We start from the raw sequence: 24,995 nt of genomic DNA, 5'->3' as shown, positions 1-24,995 counted from the left end.
CATAATCTGAAAGCAATGTTAAAAATATAGCAACAAAATTATACTATTAGCAACCAAGTCTTTCTCTGTACCCCTCTGCATTGAAATTGTTTATAAAAATGATGCTCTATGAAAAAAGAAATAACACTCTAAATAGTATCAAGTGGTAATGAACAATGCAGATTATGTGCTTCTTAAAAATTTTTTTACAAAAAAATTTATTTTAAAAGGTTTTTTTAGATTAACTAAACTGAGTGGCGTAACTGCCCTAATGGGCCAATGCCTGCAGTGCCTTGAAATCTGCTTTCTTCAATGTGCCGGAGTGCATAAGCATATGCCCTGAACTAGTGGGCAGCATGTCGCAGGACTCCCATTGTTTAGTCCCCATGTGAACTTGGTACTCATTTTATCGAACCAAAGGATGAAAATCAAGGGATGAAAGGCTGAGTCGACCTTTCCCAGGGTGGGGATTGAATCCTAGACCTGTGGTGCTGCTGCACAATGCGCTAGCCACTGTGCTACAAGGCCTTTTTTTAAATTAAGATTTAAGAAAATTGACAAGCTGACATACATTTGCTATTCAATATGCAAGTAATAAAAATTACTTCATACTTAAATGCAAATTTGAAAGAAAAACACGAAAACAGACCCTAAATTTGAATATCACAGGTTTGCAGTGCTGATTATTTACATTTCTATTTTCTAAAATGCAGCTCAAACTATGGTGTTATCTCACTCCCTTCTTGTGTAATGTGATGAAATAAGAGAGCTTTTCTGGTTTGGTTTATTTAATTATCACAAAGCACACTAGGGCTATCTGCCTAAGGGGAGGGATGCCTTCGTGGAGGACTTTCTAACGGAGAGCCTTTTTTGAACAATCTAACAATAAAGACCTGTTCACATGAGTACGCTTGTGATGTAGTTGCCACCATTTTTTTCACCGTCATAAATTCACATTATGCAGAGGATATAAGAGGATATAAACCAGAGTTAGTATGTGTTCAGCATTTGGGGTCGGTGACATGAATGAACAGCTAACAGCTGATCAAGTTCTTATTTTGTCATAATCTGAAGAAACTTCTTGCTTACATTTTCTAAAATGGCATTGGAACCACACAGCAGTGAATTTTTATTTAAAGGGAACGTAATTGTTCACAACATCAATAAAATCATCAGCATTGTTTATGGCTTCCTCAGTTCTTTCAAACCATATAATTGTAGAAATTTCAAGTTCTCATTAAAAAGAAGCTGCACATTTATAAAGTAATGATCTGGCCATATATCCATATGACCATGCTTCTATTGCTTATGGTTCCATATAAATGGAACACCATAAGCATTAGAAGCCTAAATAAATTACATTTTATACGAAATCAAATTCTCTACCTTACAAAATTCTCCTTAATTATTACAAATGTCAGCAATTTCAAGCATAACAAGAAGTTCTGTATCTCAATATCAAATACATCAAAAACTAACTTTAAGAAAATAAGAATTTCTAAAATAAAGTAGTTAACTGTGAAAGAGTATTCAATAAAATATGGCTATGAAATTTTCGAGGAGAGTAATAACCTGGGCCATATGACACTCATTTATTGAATATTAATTAAATTATCATTGCTGTGACTTCTTGTTCCATTATTTTTTACAGCTATCTGATCGGTAATTGTGCTGGTTTGCAAGGGGAAAGGTTGTGAGTTTGGTCCTCAATCTTAACCACTAATTCAAAGTTATTTTATACTTCTGTGAATCACTAGCTTTTTTCAATTTTTGAAATATGTTTCTTATATTTAATCATGAGTAAATAAATCTTATTTTACCTATTATTATTTCCAATTCTAGTTTATGTGCACTGTACATAGAAACTAGTAACACATTATGTAATGATATAGCTACACCTCTTGTATAAATTAGCTCTTTATTTTTACCTTGTTGCATATTTTATTCTGTACATAATTTTAGATAAAGCGTCCAAAGTTTGAACCTCATCCTAATATCAAAAATACAAAATATACACAGATAATGAAATTAATTAGGCCACATCAAAACCATCGACTTTCAACTGACAATAAATATTCTGCTTTAAGCCTGTGAAGTGTCATAAAAAATAGTCTGCTAAGACAAAAAATGACAAATAATGAATTTAATCACTTAATATTTGGAATAAAGAATATTATTATTAGAATTATCAGAAACTTTAATATTACTTAAAATTTTTAATCATACCTTGAATATCTTATATATTTAACAAAAAGAAAAATAGCAAAATAATTATAACCACGTTTCCTAAGAAAACTTTTAATAGAATGAATGCAAATGAAAGAGTTATTATTCATGTGATACTCACAGGGGCATATATATTTATCGAGTTGTGTTTTACAGTAATTTCAAGCATATTAATTCGGAAATATTATTTTGAAAAGTTAATACAAAAATTGGTGGCATTTCAGTTTATAAAAATAAGAAATGACTTAGAAGCACTATAAATCAAAAAGTAATACTTTAGCATATTTGCATTTTTTTACACAAAAAGGCATATTTAATTCTTTTTAAAATGAAAGTTACTTCATTTTAATCTTTTTGCTGTGAGTGTAATTTTTTCCATAGATATTAAATTTAAATATGCAACAAATTTTATTGGATAAACGTTTTCTTCTAATTTATATGTGTAATATATATTTAGAGAAAACTTCACTCAAATCTTTATTTGGATAACATTTTGCTGGGTATGTGCATTTCATTCTCCAATTTAAAATGCCAGTGTAGTCATGTGGACACCTTAAGAATTAACTCAAAAGAAGAAAAAGGCATTTGAGCCATAACTGCAGACAAAACAATCAAACATGTTTGCATGCTTATACTTACAAAGTCAAAAAGTTAAATAACTGATAAAATTACTTATCAGCCAATGCCAGACTGAAATGCTCTCATATCTGCTAATATGAGAACTAGCTTTTACATTTTTAATTCTTTTAACATGCATAAAAATATAATTTTTATATATGAAATTACAGAATCATTTTATAAATTCTAAATATTAAAAAAAGTTTTTGGAAAGACGAGACCATTATGAGTAACACTTAAAAAGCTTGAACATGTATAAAAAGGGGGGGATAATTACCTTCTCTTTGGCCTGTTGCAAATCAGCTTCAGCAACTGCACTGCGGTATTGCACCTAAGTATTTAATTTCAATTAAATGTTAATAAAAATTTTAAAAAGCACAAAAAATACTTTTATATAAGAACATGTTTATGAGCGCATGCACAGTACAAAGTCCGAGATCCGGAATTGTTGGGACTGTTGTTTCCAGAAATTCCTGAATTTTAGATTATCAGTTTAAATCTAATAAGAAGATATGTACAAAATATGAATTTAAAAATGTAAGATAATGGTTTATGAAATAATGAAAGATTTATGACTTTAAAGGAACCAAAATTTACAAAAAGTCTATTTATTAGTTTGTTTCATGAAACTTTTTATAAGTAAAATGTTTAAGCTTTTTTTTTCTCTCTACTTTCTCTTTAATTTTATAGACAGACATAATTTCTTGTTCACCTAGAAAGTTCCATTCTTCAAGACCTGAAACTGCTGCTTTAAGAACTCTCATGAAATTTTCAATCACAACCTATTCATTCTCAGCACCCTCTTTATCATTTTCTTCACTATCCATAGAGATATTTTTTGGATTTAAGAGCCATACCAGAGATTTTGCTACATCTAGTAAAAGGGCGTGTATAAAATATGCAATTAAAAACGTGAAATAGCTCTTTGTGAAATAATGGAAGATTTATGATTTTAAAAGTACCAAAAATAAATAAATAAATAAATAAATAAATAAGAAACCCTCAATATTTATTACTTTGTTTAATAAAATATTTCTTTAATGCAAATTGTTTTTAAGCTGTTTTCCATGCTACTTTCTCATTAATTTTATTGACAGACATAATTTCTTATACAACTACAAATTGCATTCTTCATGTCTTGAAATTGCTGTGTTAAGAATTCCCATGAAATTTTCAGTTGCAACTTATTCATTCTCAACACCCTCTCTATCATTTTTCTCACTATCCATAGTGGTATTTTCTGGATTTAAAACCATATTACAGATTTTTCTGTCCTCTAATTGATTGAGACATCATTATCACAGTGGAAAACTTCTATTACATCAGCTTCATTTATTATCACTTCTCCAAATCTACACCAAAACAAGGTTGCTGTCTTCCCAAGCTTTGAAATTGTAATTTCTTAATCGCAAATTGTGCTGATGCCATTTTCTTGCGCCAAGGCCACTTAAAAGACAAGTACCATGTCACTTTGCAAGATCCTGCTACAGCTTCAGAATTAGAATCCTTCCAACATAATTAAAAATTCCAGCTTTAATTTTTATAGCATAGCTGTAATAACAGCAACCTGCAAAAAATAATATGCTGAATCTTAGTTAAAGAATAACCCAATTTATTATATTAATTGAATTTAATTTCTTCCAAATATAGTTCTCTCTTCTGGCTGCTATACCAACAAAAGGAAACCAGTATTAGCAACATCCCACTTGGAGTTTTACTTACTAAACTCCTAGTGGCCTCCTTTGGGTCTAGAAAGAAAAATATTACTGCCCCTCCACAACCACTAAAGGGGCGGAGTGTGGTCACAGCTAACATCAATTAATGCATTGTTATTGGCTACAAAGATTTCCTAACCAGCAGATGTTTGAAAATGATATACAGGAATCTTAGACAGGAGAAAAATTGCTTTTATATCACCCCACCCTTTTCTGGAATATTTCCCATTTCTAAATTTTGTGAAAAAAAATGCTAGTGGCCTGGAGGTCCAGATACTGGACATCAGGATTTTGAGCTTTGTAACTAATATATATACATCAGTGATCTGTTTATCTGGCACAATTTTTTTATTAATGTAGATTAACTAATGATGTATTTGTATAACGTATTTTTATCTCTTCATAACTTTTAATATTAATTTTTTTCATCAGCAAAACTGCAAATGAAGCGGCTTTAAAGTATACTTACTGAAAGCAATATAATAACATAACAGAAATTATAAAAGGTCTAAGTTAAGTTTGTAAATGACAGAAAGCAAATCTCAGACAGAAATTTTATGAAATAGGAATGATAAATTGGGAAAACTTTATTTTGGACTTATTATTTAATTGGGAATTTCACAGGAAAATAAACTTATCTAAATAGCTGAGAGGAGATTGCAGGGTAACTCATATTTCTCCAGTTTTCAAAGTTTATCATACAATAACTATAAAAAATACAGCAGGGGTGTGCATATCAGTATATAAAAAAAAAACTAAGTTTTATATGTACTTTACAAGTGCACAATATATGCATCCCTGGTGACACAATAGACATCAATATTGATTTCAAGCTCATGCCTTCAATGTCCTACCATGCCACAATTAATACCAATGACAGCCTGCATAAGCCTAACAGTTGTACTAAATCATATGGCAAAGAGGGCAACAATTCAGGATATAATGTCAGATGAAAAAAAAGTTTGGGATAAAGTCAGGGAGCATGGAGGTCATGTAAGAAGATGAAAATTATTTTGAGCAATCCAGTCTACGTCCAGGATCTTAGCACAGAAATTAAGTGCAGACACCCTCATGAAAATGAGGGAGGGAACTCCTTTAAGTCCTCGCTATCTTTATGGAAGTGTGGCATTAGCTACAGTTGCAGCATTTCAACATGCAGCCATAACAGTTTGCTGCACAAAGAAAAATGACCCATATACTTTCTAAAAAGAAGCAATACAATACACATTTACTTTAGGGGAATCATAGGTATGTCGCATCACTACAAGATCCTTCTTATGCCTCAAATGCATACAATTATGATGTAAGCCAAATACATGGAGAAAGTCTCAACACAAAAATCCCTTTCTCAGCTATATCATCTTCCTCTAGCTTTTCTAGAAAATTAATATAGAACCGAAAATAAAGATTGTGATCCTGGATATTCAACAAATGCAACAGCTGCCACCATTAAAGCTTGCATAAAGATATTTGTATAGTATGCATTGCAAAGCCGTTGATGACATCTACAATTCTAACATTGCAAGATGTACTTAATTTCTAAAGGACCATTCCCACTGGGGTTTATCTGAGCTAACGGACACAGCTGACGTAGTTAACCCATCTCCAAAACCAGTTTTCCCCCCATAGGGCAGCAAGTTGAAAAATCTTAACTGCAGGCATAGCGGACCTAGGCGACACATGGAACTGATTCCGTTAGCTCAGATAAACCCTAGTGGGAATGGCCCTTAAGGGTTTCTGGGAGATGTTTCTTGTGTAAGATTTACAGGCTTAGCTAATGGTCCTTGTCAGCCCGTACATTTTTCATCATACAGGTTATACTTAAAGTTGTTGCAACATGCATGAATTATCTTCTCTGCATGTGTTTCTGTTTATTATTTTATACTAAATCTCCATTCTAACAATTAATTACAATTTTAAAAGATTACGTATTTTCTGCATTAAAAAAAAAAAAAAAAAAAAAAGTTATCAGTAGCAATTTCAGCAGAATATTTTGTTACTTAGATATTAACTACAAATATTTTATCAATATTTTACTTATAAATATCATCTTAAATTAGCTGTTCAGTTTTTACAATCAAAGAATTTTAATTTTTATAATTAGAAATAAAAAACAGAAAATAATTATTCCGATGAACAGCAATTCGCAGTGCTCATAAAATTAGGAAAAGGTTTGAATTTTTTCTTACTATGGGCACAATATGTTCATTATTTACAAAACCATAAAAACCACAAAATCTGAATGAACAAAATTTCATTTTGTACTGCATAAAAATGTTCACAATTAATAATTAGCTAATTTTATAACTCAAATTCACATGCATACCTCTTTTAGCTTGGTACGCAAAGTTTCTACATCTGTGTCTGGAGATAGTGATCCACTACTTCCACTTGTCAAATCGAAAACTTCTACAGTAGGCGCATCTTCTCCCTCTTCAGGAGTAGAACCCTGAGATAAGTGAGAGCTATCTCCACTTTGATCTTCTTCTCTCTAAATATACACATAAATTTTAAAAATCACAAATTCTTCATTAGAAAAGCTAGTTTTACATTCACTTTACACATTTCATTTTAGTGACAAAGAAGCTTAACCCCTTGACACACAAATAAAATATGCGTCTGATGAAGAATACCATTCAATTTGGACACTCATGTGCAAGCTTAAAAACAGAACATTTAATTTTCAAATTTACATTGCCATATAACAATAATAATATACTGCACGGTATTCGCCGAAGACAGTTCTTCACGTCTCGGACATGTCAAAGTCTACAATGGCACATGAAATCAATGACGTCTCCCGAACATAATTGTATGTTTTTGTTGTAGTTTTCCTGTTATGCTGAAGTACCCTATATAAGAAAAAAAATGTATGCATCCACTGGCTGAAATTATTAAGAGGATTTTGGGCTCAAATGATTTAGATGAAAGGTGATTTAAATGTACATAAAAGTTGGTTTATAAGAAAGTTATTTGTGAAGAATTTATTTGGACATAAATGTTCTAGAATAAGTAAGAGCAATAAATTGAAGATTAAAAATGACAGTAATTATATTGAGAGGTTGAAAGATGTTACTTCATTCCAGCTATGAAAGTTGAATAATATATTGAAATGCGCCTGAATTAGGGATAACTGATTAACAATGAGTTGCTACTCCTTTGCCTTCATAATGACTGCTACATGATGAGGCATGGATTGAACAAGTCTACAGAACTCCTCCACAAATATGGCCTGTAAAACTTTTTTCAAAATTTCCTATAAATCAGTTAAGGATCTTGGGGGTGAATGACTTACTTGCACATTTTTTTCCAGAGTAACACAAAAGCGTTCAATGGGATTTAAGGCTGAGCTTCTCAGTGGCAATTTCAGCATGAAGAATCCTGTGGAATGCTCCTCAGATTAGGTGACAGCCAACTTGGATCTGTGACAGAAGTAATTATCCTGATGGTACATTTCATTTCCATACAGATAGCTGATATGCATGAAGAGATGCAAGTGATCAGAGAGCATGTCTTTGCATTTACATGGGGTGAGGGTGCTTAACACAAGTAAACTGCCAAAAGAAAGACTGTCATGAAAAAACACCCCAGATAACATCTGGATCACCAGGTACAGTTCAACCTTGAATGCTGGATGTATGGTTTCATAGGACTAGGTGCTTTATGGTTAGACTACCATCAGCATGATGCAGTTAGAATTGAGACTCGCTCCACATTACTCATTTCTAGTTGTCAATGCTCCAGCCACAGTGTTCTAAGGTTCATTAAGACATTAAACATGGTTGCATATAGTGAGATCAGTAGTCTTGTGAGTCTTTAGCTTCTAAAACCAATACAACAAAAGAAGTGGTGCACAGCATGTCTACTTACTGTCCAACTGGACCCATAATTTAGCTGGGTGGTCATCTGAGCTAATGTTTGGTATCACTGGCAACCCACAACCCACGAATCTTTGAAGATCAGGATCTTTCAAAGATTGCTTGTCCCTTGCAATTTGCCTGATTGCGCTTTCTTTTTCTGCAATGTGTACACTTACCATACTGTTCATACAGTGGAATGAGAAGACACCAATTCTTGAGCTCTGAAAAACTGGATGATGTAATAGAGATACTATTTGCTCTCAATCAAATGCATCTAAATTGCAATTTTACATATCATGTTATTTTTTACAGTTGCTTAGAAAGAGCTACATAGTCAGCTATAAGTATCGTATGGCAGTGTATTTACACTTACAAAAATAATACAGCAGTGCCATTGTATTTGCATAATGCAGTCTATCTCTAATACAGTGACACTTCCATGCACTATTTGTCCATTTTGTATAACATAACAACAGAAGACGAAAATTTAAGTGACATGAAAGATGTACATAAAAAATTAGAATGGATTCAAAAAGATACCACAGTTCAAAATATATACAATTTCTTTTACAAATAAAGGCACAATGATACACATATAAACTACACTTTGCATGAGGGTAGTCTAATTGATAAAAATATACTTTATTTCAAGATATTTCAAATATTAAACAATGTAACTGCCTACAGACATAAAACACTCAGCAAATTAATTATACGCACTCAATCAATAAACTGATGAAAAAAATGATACAGCAGAAGATTAAAAACTCACACTGCATGGAAAATGAGGCTGTGCAGATTTCTGTTTATAAATTAGAAATCATTAAATTTAAGATTAAAAAAGGGAAGTTTAAATAATAATAAATTTTAAAAGCACACAAAAACCCTCAATTTCTTAATGACTTTTTAAGGAAAAAAATATTTACATACTAAACATAATTTTATGCATAATAATAATACAGACAAAGTATACAAAAAATCATTTTTTACATACGTACAAAGATGTTATTACAGTTTTCAAAACTTCAGAATATTCAAGTTTGAATATTCCTCCTCTCAATTTACAAACTGTAATTATTTCATGATCAGTCATAAGGTTTTGACGCTCTAAAGTAATTCGTTTTGGTAGCATTTGAAAGAAAACGGCAAGTTTATTTAGAATGTGCCATTCCGATATGACAGAAAAGTATTATTTTTAGTTTTACTGGTAATAAATATAAAAAATTCTGGTACTTTCCAATAAGACGGCAGCAGTCATCAAGGCTGGCACTGTGTTTTTTGTCACCTGTTACAAACTGAGTGATTTTGAAATTCTGCCATCCATTTGTAAATTCTAAAAAAATTAATACCCCTAAATTCTGCCACTTGTGAAACTACACAGACCCTAACAATAACTACCAAGCATTAATATTGGCACAAAATACAGTACAAAGTCCGAAATCCGGACTCGTCCCGACTTCGCCGATTCCGGATTTTTCCAGATACTAGATCACCAGTTTAAATCTAGTAAGATGGCATGTAGAAATTATAAAATTAAAAATATGAAATCACGATTTATGACATAACGAAGTATTTATGATCTAAAGGGTATCAAAATTTACAAAAAAAAGCTTAATATTTATTTGTTTACCTTATTAAACATTCCTTTCGATGTAAGTTGTTTAAAGTTACTTCTTTTTTTGTGCTAATACTTTCTGTTCTATGCTGTAGACAGACATAATCTCTTGTTTAGATACATGGTTGAAATCCTGTAACTGCTGTTTCGAGAATTCCGACTAACTTTTCAATCGAAATTTTCTCGTTTTCAGTAACTTCTCTGTCACTTTCTTAACTATCGGTAGCAGAATTTTCTGGATCTAGAACCATACTACAGATTTCTCCATTCATTAATTGATTGATGATTGAGAAGCATTGTCATCACAATGAAAAATTTCTTTTATATCATCTTCATTTATTATCGCTTCTCCACATTTCTTTACAAAATCCGTTAACTGGAAAATTTCACCTTTGTTTTGCTATGTCCAAAAACCTTTAAAATTAGCGACTGTCATCATCAAATTTAGCTATCCTTGTATCATGAGCTTGGCGACTAACGACAAATTTTTCTATGAGTATCATCAACAAAATCTATTTTCAGCATATGGAAAGAAAATTTTCCTTGGTCAACATTTTTTAGCGCATTTAACTTAAATCTGTAATCATTGCCAAGCATAATGTCAACATAAAAGGTTATGCTATTATTCAATTACTGCTATTATTCAATTACTAACATAAAAATATTGTTTAGGCATCACTACATGAGTCATTACTTAAGTTGTCATGTTTTGATAAACATGCGATGATGAAAGGAAAGTATAATAAAAAATGATTCTCCAGGTTGACGTCAGATCAACGATGTATCTATGTGGAATGTTTCGGTTTGAGATGCGTGCCAAGCAAATACGCAGCAACGGAGCCAAATTACTGATCGTACAAATTTTCTGTTCTCCAACCTCGAATGCATCTTTCATCCACTTCAAACTCTCGAGCTGCTGCTCTATTTCCAATTTGTTCAGCACGTGAAATTACATTAAGCTTAAAACCAGCAGTATAGCTTCTGCGCGGTTTAGGTGCCATTTTAAAAAAATTTTCACTCCTGTCTTACTTAAAAACTATGTAACAAGTACTTGTACCCAAACTGATGGGATCTGTATCTGGCAGAATGCCAAGAAAAACCGATTCGTGCTGAAGGGGAAATACATCAGAATTTGTTATTGCAATGCAGGTGATGTCTGCTTTGAAAAAAATTGCAGTAGATTTACAATGGAAAAGGCAGGGGTGGGGAGAGGACGGGTCCTGGAAGATTCATCAAATGGCAGAGAAGAGAGACTGTTCAAACTGATGAGAATGCTGATTTGAAAGAGGAAACAATGTTATTGTTTTTATATCCCATTTAGGGTGAATAAGGCAGGTAGGTCTGTTCAAGAGACAGAATGTAAGCAAAATAAAGTTCACAGAAAGCAACTGAGTCGTCTTTAGTGTGGGAACAGCACCAATCTATGTACAATGACAAGGTCATTTAAACTATGTACAATAACGAGGTCATTCAAACTATGCACAATGACATCATAAGAAATATTTTTTTAGTGCACCAAAGCGCCGCATGGGTAGAAATGCCACACCCGCTGAAAATTAAAGTTTTAAACACATAAACGTTGTGGTGTTTCTTCCGGAAATTATGGTAATTATAATTATTAGAAAATGTTCTTAATTCATTTTCCTGAATAACAATGGTGGATTTTTCATCATTTAGTAACTGATAAACAGAAGAATCCATTTCGGTTCCCCTGTCAAAATACTGACTGAAGAATATCCCTGGGTCAAAATAAACTAGGTTATTTATTATTATTAAATAAACTAGGTTTATCATTTCTACAATGCAAGATTTTGCACATTTTAACTGCTCCTGAGGAAGACTGACAAAATTCTAATTACTATAATCCTACTCCATTTAAATAGTGCAAATTAGTTTTTCAAATTAGTTCCCCAATAACTTTCAAATACAATCAGGTATCACCAAAACTATATGCATACCATTGATAACACTTGAGAGACTGTGCTGATTCCAGGTGCTGGTGGAATTTTGGTCTTCCACACTAATTTCTAAAATTTTCGCAAAGATAAATGTCTTACTAGTGCGTGGGAATCAGTGCCAACTGGTGATTAAACATGACAATATTTAACGGCTAGATTAACCGTGGAAGATAACAGAATTGAAGCAGATGTCAAAACGAATTCAATAGCATTTAATACTGATCAAAATCTTACTTTAATAGTAACAGGATGGGAAACATTGCTTGTTTTTGTAATAAACAAGCTCTTCAGCTGGTAAGACTGCTTCATAAAATTTCAAAAAAAAAAAAAAAAAAAGTGGAAGATTTTTGGATTTTTTACACTGCATGGCAACACCATTTAACAGAAACTCCAAACTGCTTTTAATCCACTTTCTAATGTATCATTCAGGTTACTGAACTATTTGTAATTCAATTCTGAAATAACATATATTAGCATTTTTATATTAACCCCTTCGCGCCGAGTAGCGCAAATGCGCGCATATCGCGGAGGCCGGCAGTGTCTTACGCGAGCGTCTGTCCAGGGCCGGGGGCTTTTTTGCTATTAAGCCTAAATCCATGAAATTTCTGAAGTATCAACGCATCGTTTAATAATGCTCTATAGAGTATTTAAACGGTTTATGCTTTATAGATATTTTTATATATACTTTAATTACCTTATTTCTTGTTTAAATGCACATTTTACACATTTTATTTTCATTACTCACCATTTTATGACTTTTAACATTTTACATCTGAAAACTAAATATACTACTTAAAATTCTCTTTTCGTATGAAAAATTTGAAAACGGGGATCTACACACAGTCCTACGTTACATTGCTTGCACTCATAATAACTCATTTGCCGTTTTGGAGGATTTTTCCGGGAATGTGAACAAACGAAGCATCGTCGTTTCATTTTCTTATCAGTCTCTTCTGAAAAAAGTTTTGGAAAATGTCTTTCAGTTAATCTGAGCGGATTTAATGATTCTGCTGATCTTGGTGTGATATTAACATTGGTGCTTTTAGAGGAATACTGATTAAATATTTTGCATCATTTCTGCTATTTCATGCTCAGTTAAACATTTTCGACGCTTTGACATTGCAACAGTAAAAGCAGAAAGAATTCACGTCTAACAAGATCTAATTATTTTCTAAAAACTGAACTCAAACCGAAATACCCAACGCTTTAGCGAAAATAAAACTTCTCTACTTACAATAAAAAACTACCACATGCGGACTTAAAGAGACGTCATAAATCACGCCATTCGGAAACATTTATTTCCCCTTTTGTTTATATAATCAAAAACACGTGTATGTGAGTCATGCTTCTCTCATTTCGAGTAGAAGGTCTAATGTACATGTATCTGAAACCATATGGACATACAGTGCCATCTTGTGGCAGAAATTATAGTTTTTAAAACGTTCCATTACACTGGCACAAATATGTGACAGTCGGGGCTGAACGGGAAAATGCTCCGACACGGCTGCGTGTCGGTCGGGAAGTGAGTGTGTTCCTTGCTGGCACGTAGACGTGACAGTCGGCGCAAAGGGGTTAAGAGAATCCTGAGTAATGAAGGAAAGCTTTTATTTATCAAAAAACTTTTAAATATGATATAAATTAAACTAATAATTAATGTTTGTATGGATAAATATAGTAATGCATCATATATTGAAGTAAACTAAATTAAATGATTTAAGATTGCTTGAACCTACATAAACAAATCTGCAAATGTCTACACAACATTAAGATATGTCAGATCGAATAAAATTTAAGATAAAAACTTTAATTAAATCAATGAAATTTTATACGAAAAAAAAATAGAGTTCCGATGAAATAAAATTTTATAAGAAAATTATTAGAGGTGGGGGAGTAGAACTTGCCTTATTTAAGTTTCATTAATTCAACAAATTTATTACTTGGAAACCTTTTCCTCAGTAAAGGCTGAAAATATAAAAACTGGGAGATGTGCTGACAAAGGCGAGACCTCTCGGTAAAACTCGGAGAATTGGCAGCTGTGACAAATGAAGAAATGTAAGATGTAATTAGAAGTAAAGGGATTCTAAGATGTTTTTAAGAAATGACTGAATGTAAAACAAACACACACACACACACACACACAAAAAAAAAAAAAAAAAAAAAAAAAAACCCTCCAATAGCAGCATGATCAATGGTATCAAATGAAAAGAAAAATAAATATTTCCTTATTTATCTGATATACAGTACAAAGTCTGAGATCCAGACTCGTTGGGACTTCAGGAATTCCGGATTTGGGAGTTTATTAGTTTAAATCTAGTATGATGGCATGTAGAAATTTAAAATTAAAAATATGAAAGAGTGATTTATGAAATAATGAAGCATTTATGATCTAAAGGGTATTAAAATTTACAATAAATAAATAAATGCTTAATGTTTATTTGTTTACTTTATTAAACATTTCTTTCAATGTAAGTTGTTTCGTTTTTTGTGCTAATATTTTCTCTTTAATTCTACAGACAGATATAATTTCTTGTTCAATTACAAAGTTCCATTGTGCAAGTCCTGTAATTGCTGTGTCAAGCATTCCGACTAAGTTGTCAATTGAAATTTTTTCGTTTCCAGTAACCTCTCTGTCACTTTCTTCAGTATCTGTAGCGGTATTTTCAGGATTTAGAACCATACTCGAGATTTTGCCATCCATTTGTTGACCGACTATCGGGGCATTGTCGCTGCAATGAAAAACTTTTGTTATATCTTCATTTATTAGTACTTCTTAATAGGAAAATTATTCGCCATCTGTTCCTTGACTGATGATTGGGGGTGTCATTGCAATAAAAAAATTGTTATATCACCTTCACAATTCTTTGTGAAATACATCAAGTGGAAAATTTCACCTTTGATTTCCAATATGCAAAAATCTTCACATTCATGACTATCATCTTCATCATCCACCACAAAATATGGTAGCAGTCCATAAATTATGCCAAACAATTTTTAAAGCACTGGAGACATCCTCCTGCAGTCTTGCAATGCTCCCCACAGCAGATTTTATGCTAAAATATTTCAAAAATTCTTGAATAGTCTTGCCATTATTCAAGAAATTTAACATGGATTTTTAAAAGTGCTACTTAACATTTGCATTTCAATGCATGCACTATTCTGATATCCATAGGCTGAATGATGGACATACAATTTGGTGAAAAGAATAGTACGGATACATTTTCTTTCACTAAAACAGCAAATGAAGTGTAAGCCGAACAGTTGTCTACAATCGGGAAATTTTCGCATCATTAGGTAAACCAACTGAATTTAAATGTTGCCGAGAAATGATTTTCAAGCCATCATTCGTTAACGCCTGTGTCATCCATGCTGTTTTATTTGGACAATACATAACAAGGTAAATCTTTACTCCTTTAAATGATCAAGGTCATGTATTTGTTCCGATTATGAAAAGTTTACACTTATGCCTGCAGCATGGCATCTTTGACACCAGCCACAGCATTTTCTGTAGAGATTGCCAAGGTATTTCACAGTACCAGTTTCATCAGGGTTATAAATCTCTTCTGGAGATAACATTTCACTGTTAATGAGTTCAATGAATTCACCTGCAAATAGCTCAGCAGATTCAGTATCAGCAGAAACTTTTTTTACCCGAATCTTTTTCTATTTTTTGCAGGCTTATCCGAGTCCTGAACAAATAAATTTTCACATATACTTAAAGCTTATCGAGGGCCGATGCTAGATAGCTGACCTCCTGATGCAATCTCTACGGGTACTACATTCTGCTTCCAAATGTCTCCCTAAGTTCTGAATTTTTGCCACCCCTAAATTTTGGGTTCGAGTGCATTCTCTAAATTCTAAAAATTTTGTCATCCCTTCATTTTGTTGCTCGATGCTTCTATAAATTCCAAAGATTTTGTCTACCCTAAATGAGAACATACAATCTCTGGTGCCAGTTCTGGGTTTATATGAAAAATAAATCAATTATTCTTAATTCAAAGAACACTAAATGTAATGTTTTGGCCTACAAGTATCATACACAAAATCTAGTTTTAGCATATGGAGTGGGCATAGTGAAGAGCAGTCTACACAAAATCATAACCAGGGTTGCCACTCAAACAGGAGAATGAAATTCCCTGACTTTTCCAGGTTTTCCAGGTGTGTTTCAAGAAAATTCCAGTCTATCCGCGTAATGTACGTTGGCTGTGCTAAGAGGTAAATTAATTATGGTATTACTTGTATTGTGTAGCAAATTCACTTAATTATTCAATAAATCCCAGAGGACATTTATTCTTAATTATTCTTGGTATACTTTGTTTGATAATTTTGTTTAGTTTTCCACTTAATAAAATTTAAGATATATACATTGGATAACAAATGTATGTTTTATTTAATTATTACTCATGATCATCAGCAGTTCAACACGAGGCTAATCCGGTCCTTATAAATCACAACGCAATGCTAAATAGTTAGGTTAGATTTTAGGTAAATTTAATTTGCGTGAGGTATGTTCTTAAAAGGCACCTTAACACTTGAAAACACAAATATAATTATAATAGTTGTTGTTTTCTCCACTGAAGATTGAGATTAGAATCTTCCCAATCTGGAACAAAATAAGGCTTTTTTTTTTTTTCTTTCAGACATTCTGCAGCTAAACGGAAGAAAGAAATCTATTTTAATAAATTGAGGTATTTTATATTTATTTCGCAGCATACATAATGAAAAAATATGTGCATTAAATTCCGTGATGGTATGTCATCATACTGCTATAATTAATTTATGGATTATGCCAGAGAAAATTTCCTGAAATTTGGAAATATTATTTACTAATAATAAATAAATTTAGAGGGAAGAAGCAACATTAAATTATATGAATAACATAAAAATAATTACTTAAAAATTGAATTAGAATAATCAACGATATTTTAGCGAATATAGTTATATTACATGGCTAGCCTAGATGACTGATTACTATTTTTTTATTTTACTGCAAAATGGCAAGGTATTTATTAAAAAGAAAAAAAAAAAAGGTTTAAAAAGATTTTGCGGTAAAATTCTAGTATACGGTAAGGCTTTGGCACGGTTTTGAAAATTGTCGCCAAGACCAAAATGACCCGTTTACTGCGCATCATGATGTCGCCAAATCTCATTATTATTCTAACCAAAGAACGTCTATGTAAAGAAGAAAAGGTTCCATACAAGTAAAATGCTATTACGTCGTTAGAATGCGGAGGAAAAATTTGCCAAGGGATATGGCGACGGAACCTGGCGGCCAGAATTTCCCTCTCCGCGATGTGTACAGGAAATTGAGAAACACGTGTTAAGAAGAAACGCTCTTTGACAAAAAGAAAACTACGAAAATCCGTTTTTAAAATTATTGAGAAAATTCCACGCAATAATTTTAAAAACGGATTTTCGTAGTTTTTTCCCCTAGAGTTTAACCACTTGCGCTAAGACTAAACTTCACGGTTGCGGTGCCGTGCGCTACAATATAACAAGCGGTAAAGTGTCTCATTTACGCCGCTCCGCATCTGCGAGTGCAATCCAGAGCTGTAACTCGAGAAATAAACAATCTCGTTGTTAGGCGACGTGTGCACCACGTTATTTTCATTTTTGCAATAAATGCTTATCGACGTGGTGTTCACATCGCTCACGGTTTGAGACAAAAGCATCTCGACGTGCATGGCACGTCTTTTTAGCGCAAGTCGTTAAAGAAATTTTAAACGATATTCATTTTATGAACTCTTGATAACGTGACCTTCGAGCTTTGGCAACAGATATGACATGCACAGCTGTTTCCCTCTATGATGGAACGGAGCCACGCCTGTTGCAGTGAGGTTTTCCTTCTTTACAATACATATTATTTGATTCTAACCTCCATGGTACCGTATACTAGGATTAAACCCATTTTGTTTTATACGAGAACAGGTACTTTCTTTAGTTCATGCACTGCACATGCGATTCTCGAGAATACTGGAAACCAAAAGTTGCGGGAAAGTTGCTTTCCCTTTCTAAAAGACAATCAAATTGGAGCTGCGAAAATTGGCTCTATGCCAGCTACCCGAATGACGCTCACGTGATACATAATTCGCCAAAAAAGTTATCTCTTCCGACGTCGGCGCAAAAATCGCTTTTTTTGGCAGGATCGTTGTATGAACTTCCCTGACTTTTCCAGATTTTGACAAAAATACTTAAATTCCCTGACTTTTCCCTGAATTGATTGGTCAATTTTCGAATTCCCTGACTTTTCCCGGTTCTCCCGGTTTTCCAGGTAGCGTGGCAACCCTGCATAACTCATATCATGTTCATGGTTATAAACGTTTTATTTGAAACATTCCCGTCAGGTCCCATCTTGCATTATTGTCCATGTCAGGAATACTTTTTTGCAAGCATAAGACACACAATGACTGAAAATACTAGAGGCTACGAACATAAAAATTTAAAAGAATGACCAGCACTTTTGCCTATTTTTTAAGTATGATCCCCCTAATAATTGCCCAAACTTTGATTGCCTTGGAGATTATTGGAAACATAGCTCCCACTACATTAAATGGTTTCATTCTTAGTGATGTGGTTATGATAATACCAATCCAGGTGGTTGCAACACTGGGTATCAACAGAACAGAACCTAAAAAGAAAACATTAATGCTAAAAATGATGATCATGACAGAGTGCAGACTGAATGGGTGAGAAAATGTCGCGAGTGAATGTGAGTAAAGGCATGCATGCCATTGTCAAGTTGAATGACAATGGCTTAAGACAAAAAAAAAAAAAAAAAAAAAGTTTAAGGTTAAAAATCACCACGGCAAAAGGCAGTGAAAAATTTCCGGCGAATAAGCTACAAGTGATACTGAAGTACTTGACTATTTGCAGTTGATTTCATTGAAGTTGTAGGGATTATTTAAATTTTCCAATAGTTATTTTTTATTTTGAAACCTTTTCCTTAAAATTCTTGTTTTTCGCCTACAACTCTCTGCCAGAGTGAAATTTCTGCATTGCGTTTCATGTAAATGAAGTAGAATCAGTATTTAACGGGAACTTTTATCACTTCCACAGATGAGCTCAAAAGTTCTTCGCAGAGCATGTTCTGCCTTTGGGCCACGTCATTGCTTTAAGCGTATCTTAAATGCTTGGCTGTAGTCTTATGTGCCTATTAGTATACATTAGTGAGGTTTAATTATGGGCCAACTCAGACAGTTATTTTTGCACAGCTTCACCGAATGTTTAGCTAGTTAGAATTAGTTTAGTTCCTTATTTTCTCTCTTAAGTTAAAACCCAAGGGGAGGCTATCCTGTAAGCCCAAAAGGTATTATTTCTTTGAGTGTATAAAGGGGTATTTTAATTCTTTTTTAGATTTATATTAAGAGTTGTAAGAAGACCAGTGAATAGAAGACATGTAAATTAACTAAAACTTTATAAATTCATTAATGACAAAAAGTTACCCCCAGAACATATTTATTATGCTGATAAAAAGGCTTTGTGGCAATATGTGGCTAAAAATATCTCGGAGACCTCTTCAGAAAAGGCTCCAAATGGTGTCAAAGATTTCAAAGCAGGACTAATACTTTTGGGTATGAGCAAATGCTGTCCAAGAGCACAAATATAAACCTTTCATAATCAGAGAAAATACACATCTGCAAGCATTTAAATTAGTGAGATTTTCCTCATCATCTATCATTCAAGTAAAAGAGCATGGATGACTGAAACATTAACTGTTTGATGCATGCTTCACCTTGAGCATCACTAAATGCATACTTGCCAACCTATGACACTCAAAAATCAGGAGATTTTTCACAATGTTAAAAAGACTTTTTAAATGATAAAAATATAGTTTTTAATAATGAATTAACTTTAAATAGTTACTAAGTCTTAAATGCAAGCAAAACAAAAATACCTTAGACATAAAAAACATTTTTATTACTTTCATTGTTAAAAAATAAATAAATAAATAAATAAAAATAAATAAATAAATAAATAAAAAGGCACTTTAATCAGTTTTCATACAAATGCTATGGACAGTGGCAGATTTTGCTCTCATTAAGAAAGAAACTTCATAATTTTGTTCATAGCAATTGCCACATAGGCCTGCTTTCGCTAATAAAAGTTTTTCTAATGTGTCATCACTAATATTAGATCTAAATTTAGTTCTCGTTTTCGCAACAACACTGAAAATCCTCTCACACCCCGCATTACTATGGGGAACTGTCAAGATGGCCAACATAATTCTAGAGAGTTCACTATATTTTAAAATTCCATCAGCACCTTTCAATTTTCCAATTAACCTCCACTGGGTGTCAATCCTAGCTGATTTTATAATTTCATCCAAGTTTTCTAATTGTAAACTGCAAAATTGCGACTGAAGTATATCAGTAGCAACATCAATATCATCATCTTTCATGACTAAACGAAGTAACACAGGAAATCTGTTCAAAAAGTACCTTATATCAGAAAAAGATGCATTTGCTAGAGCAGAAATATCAGCAACTTTAGCATGCAAAATCACTTCATCGTTGACTGGAAATTTATGTAGTGTGTAATCACATACTCGAAGAAGTAACTTCTAACATGAAGATAAAACTTACTTTTGTTTTCTTCTGAAAGTTCTTCCACTACTTTTGTAGTTGCAGCTCCTATTACCAAATCTTCATCTTTCTTCTGATTTTCTGTTTCACCATAAATCACATCATATATAGAATTTCAAGACAAAACACAGACTGGTTTTACAAACTTTGATAAAATGTCTTTAAACAGATCATAAATCATTGATTTCAAAACATGAATTAATGGAATTCTGCTTTGTAGAATTGTGTTCAGAACATCGAATGCTGGCAAAATGAATTGTAAAAAAAAGCAAAAAGCTTTGTTAAGGTCCGAAGAAAAAAACATAAATATTCGTTCTTCACAGGATAAACTTACAGTAATCGGAAAATGTTTCGTGTGTTGAGCAATTTTTTTTTTATTTTGAGAGAAATTTGTATTAGCTTTACGCTTATATTTTGCAGTATTATTTTGAGAACTGCCAGTTGAATTGTTGAATGATGCAGAAATTACTTTATTTTTCTCAAACCCATTTTTAACAATGGAAGTAGTAACTACATCTTCATTTACTTTAGGTACTTTATAACTTTCAATATAGCCTTTTATCTTAACTCTCGAAGCATTTACTTCTTCTTTAAAAAATGCAAGAAGTGGGTTCCATTGATCGAGGATTCTAGATAAGCATTTCTTTAAAGACAACCAGCGTGTACACACGTTTCAAAATTTTTCTCATTTCAGTATTATGCAGTTGTTGGAACTGTTTCAATTTTTCCTTTCTTTTAGAACTCCTTTCAAGATAATAATAAATATCAACAATGTGTTCATCCACATTTAATGGTAAAGAAGCTGCCCTTTTTTCAGCTGCTAAATTTAAGAGGTGACAGGTGCACCTTATAATCTGCAAATCTGAATTTGCCTTTCTTAAGATGCCTGCAACACCAGTCATCAAGCCTACCATTACTGGTGCATTATCGGCACCAAGCGCTAAGCAATTATCCAGAGGGACTGCATTTTATTTTAAAGTTTTAATAATTAGCTGTGCTATATTAAAGCCTGTCGAATGTCCTTCTAAAGTGGGGACAGAAAGTAAACTGCACTCAATTTCTGAAGACTCTGGATTAAAAAAAGAAACAACAATTGGATACAGTTTTGAATTGGTATTATTGCTTCCATCCGTAGAGAGGCAGAACGGAGCTGTTTTAATGCAATCAATAACTGAAGATTTATTTTTCAAACCCATTTCTTTAACAATTGCACCTGTTTTGGCCCTTGCACTTGAGTATTTCTTAGTGATTTCACTATCGGGAAACATTTTTCTAAATAAAGCTGCAGCGTGATCCGATGCATTCAGTGGCAGGTTGTGCTCCAGTAAAAAGGCAGAGAACAGACATTCTGCATTAATCACTTTTTGGTCTTTTGTTTCCGAAGAAAAATTTAATTTTTTGTTTTTTCAAAACAACTCATGTTGTCCTTGTGTTTATGTGTATGCACATGTTTGAGAACATCTGCCCTTCCACCAAGCGAAATCGAAAAATCGCAACGACAGATGGTACACATCGCAAATTTATTACATTTCCTTGAAGAAATAATGGAAGGAAAGTCAACTGTGTACGATTTTTGAAACGTGCACGAGTATTTCACCTTTCTCGCAGACATATCAAAAGACGATAATTTCTAAAACTATTTCCTAAAGGCACGTGTACTCACACAACTCAGGACAAGATGAATGAAATAGCGAAAGAACATCCAAAGAACGGCCAACGGCCTTGAGCTTGCTTTATGCTCATTGGCTAATACACAGTCCAGTCATATTAATATGACCACCACCTACTTTTGACGTTAACGTTAAACAAGTAATCACAGAAGATAGGTGGCGGCACATTGCAGTGGACGTATATATATATATAAGGGGTCCGAAACAATCATAAAACATTGTAGTCGTTGGTGTACTGTAGAAACGCAGCGATTTATCTGACGTCCAAAAGGGCATGGTCATTGGCTTTCAGACCAAGGGTGAAAGCATTTCAAAACGACTAATTTTGTAAACTGTTTGCATACCACCATGGTAAAAGTATACCGTGCATGGCAAAATGGCATTATCCAAAATCAGCGACGTGGCAAATGTGGTGCACTACTGGCAATAGATCACAGAGGTAAATGACGGCTGCTGCGGAGATGCTTTTAGGGGAATAGACGTGCAACTGTTGAGCAACTGGACCGCCCAGATGAATCAAGGGGCTTCCAACAATGTCTCCTCAACGACGCTTCAGCGAACGTTGCTGGGTATGGGCCTCAGCACCAGATGCCTGGTTAGAAAACCCATGCTGACTGTAGTTCATCGACAATGAAGGCTGGAATTTGCATGCCAGTACCGCAACTGGACGTCCACTGAGTGGCGCGACAGGCGTTTTTTTCCACTGAGGCGTTTTTTTCTGATGAATCACATTTTATGCTCCATTGGACAGTTAGATGTTGATGTATATGGCATGAAACATCGGAAAGTAAACACCCTGCAACAATTTCTGGAAGGGTCCAAGGAGGAAGCATTATGGTCTGGAGGCTGTTTCTGTGGCATTCGCTGGGTGAACTCATCATTAAGGAAGTTTGGCTGTTCGGTAACATTCCTCGTATGCCGTTGTGTGTTGTCCGCTTTAGCGGTAATTCCAAGTTTAATATTATGTACCTTAAGGAAGTCACGATGGATCAAAGGAAATACGCATATGTCCTTGCGAACCATGTCCACTCCTATTGCGTTTCTGCAAAATGACGGCATCCAGCAGCAGGACAATTCGAAGTGTCATACAGCTCGCAGTGTACGTGCGTGTTTCGATGAGCACTAGGATGAGTTTACTGTACTCCCTTGGCCTGCAAACTCCCCGGACTTAAACCCGATCGAGAATCTGTGGGACCACCTCGATCGAGTTTTTCGTGCCATGGATTTTCAACTGTGTAACCTAGCGCAGCTGGTCACTGCACTGGAGTCTGCATGGCTCAACATCCAGTGAACTCCTTCAAGAACCTAATTTACTCTCTTCCTGCACGACTTGCAGCAGTCCACTCTGCGAAAGGCGGTTATTTTGGCTTTTGTTAGGTGGTCACATTAATATGACTGGACTGTGTATATGCCAGATGACACGCAGTGGAGCCCATTGGAGAACTGGAGAAGGACGTTTCTGGATACGTATGCTGTCAATCACAAAGCAGAAATTCTCATCTGATTCGCAAGGTTTCATTTTAGATATAATCTAGAGAAAATTCAGTTGCTTTGAGACGTCCAAAATCACTTTTTTTTGTTCATATAATGAAGTATTAAGCCAAGTTCCATAAAAATTGTGAGAAATATTAAGAATAAGAAAAAGTCGGGAGAAATATATTGTAAATCGGGTTGGCGGGAGAGCGGTCGAAAATCGGGAGAGTAGGCAACTCTGTAAATGATAAGGTCTCCATTTTATTCTTTCCTTCAAATTGCACATTCATCTTCCAGCTAATGGATATCAGAGTGCTGTGTGTGGTGAAATGTAGATATAAAGTACCTTTTATAATCCACACTTAATTTTCTGAATCATTCCAAAATTTTCAAATATTTTAACTCAATATCTGCAGTGGAAAGCAATGCAAATCATGTGGATGTGTCTGCAGATATTTAAATAAAAATCTGACATAATTTAAGGTCAGCTACCATAATTCACAGTGGTGGTGATGATGATGATGATAGCTGCAGTTTGGAAGGTTTTTGTTATAACAAGCAAAAGGCAAGATTTTCCAATTAATGGAATTAATGAAGAAATCACGAGAAGTAATAACAAAGAAAGATGGTATAGCAGGTTTTTCTTTGCCATGACAAGGCCCCAAACATCTTATAGACAGCAAAATTCATATTATGGTTTTAAATTCAGAAAACATCACTACCAATAGTGAATAAAATGATAAATAAGTGTCTGAGAATTAAGTTTTTGACAGCCAGTTTAAAGGGAGTTCTTGACACAGCAGTTATGGGACTTGAACACTTTTAACTAAAAAAAAAAAAAAAAAAAAAAAACCTTATTTAGATTTATAAAATTAAAGTGTTAGCACAATAAAGGAAACAGCTTAAACAGCTTACATTCAAAGAAAGTTTTAACAAAGCAAATATTTTTTTTAAATTTTGATTCCCTTAATATCATTAAATGCTTCATTATTTTATAAACTATTTATCTTACTTGATTCAAATCATAATCTAAAATTCCACAGTTTTCAGAAATCTGGAATCATCAAAGTCCTCACAATTCTGAATTTCACACTTAGTACTGTATTCTACCAAGTAAGATTTATTTCTGGTTATAGAAAAAAAAATTTTTTGGAAATAAAATACAATACTATAACCCTTTTCAGATCATAAGAAAATTATAAAATGAATATATCAAATACAAACTTACAAATAATTAATATATAAAAAATGTTTCAGTGAAAAATATATTTATTAGCATTCATATACTGCAGGGTTATTTTT

General features: G+C 33.4%; 1 protein-coding gene across 1 annotated transcript in view; it reads right to left on the bottom strand.

Moving 5' to 3' along the window:
- LOC118201535 (uncharacterized) overlaps positions 1–24,995 on the bottom strand; it is a 205,154-nt gene that overhangs the window by 81,121 nt on the left and 99,038 nt on the right. The window contains exons 12-13 of the mRNA XM_085809493.1: positions 6,865–7,029; positions 3,101–3,154 (exon numbers count right to left, since the gene is read on the bottom strand). Coding sequence (XP_085665619.1) covers positions 3,101–3,154; positions 6,865–7,029 — 219 coding nt within the window. The remainder of the gene's footprint in view (positions 1–3,100; positions 3,155–6,864; positions 7,030–24,995) is intronic.

Source organism: Stegodyphus dumicola, chromosome X2 (assembly GCF_044657685.1).
Source record: "Stegodyphus dumicola isolate Sdum_Otavi_A_Nest chromosome X2, ASM4465768v1".
Taxonomy (NCBI): domain Eukaryota; kingdom Metazoa; phylum Arthropoda; class Arachnida; order Araneae; family Eresidae; genus Stegodyphus; species Stegodyphus dumicola.
Note: the sequence above shows the minus strand (reverse complement) of the source record. Positions and strands in the feature narration are given on the sequence as shown.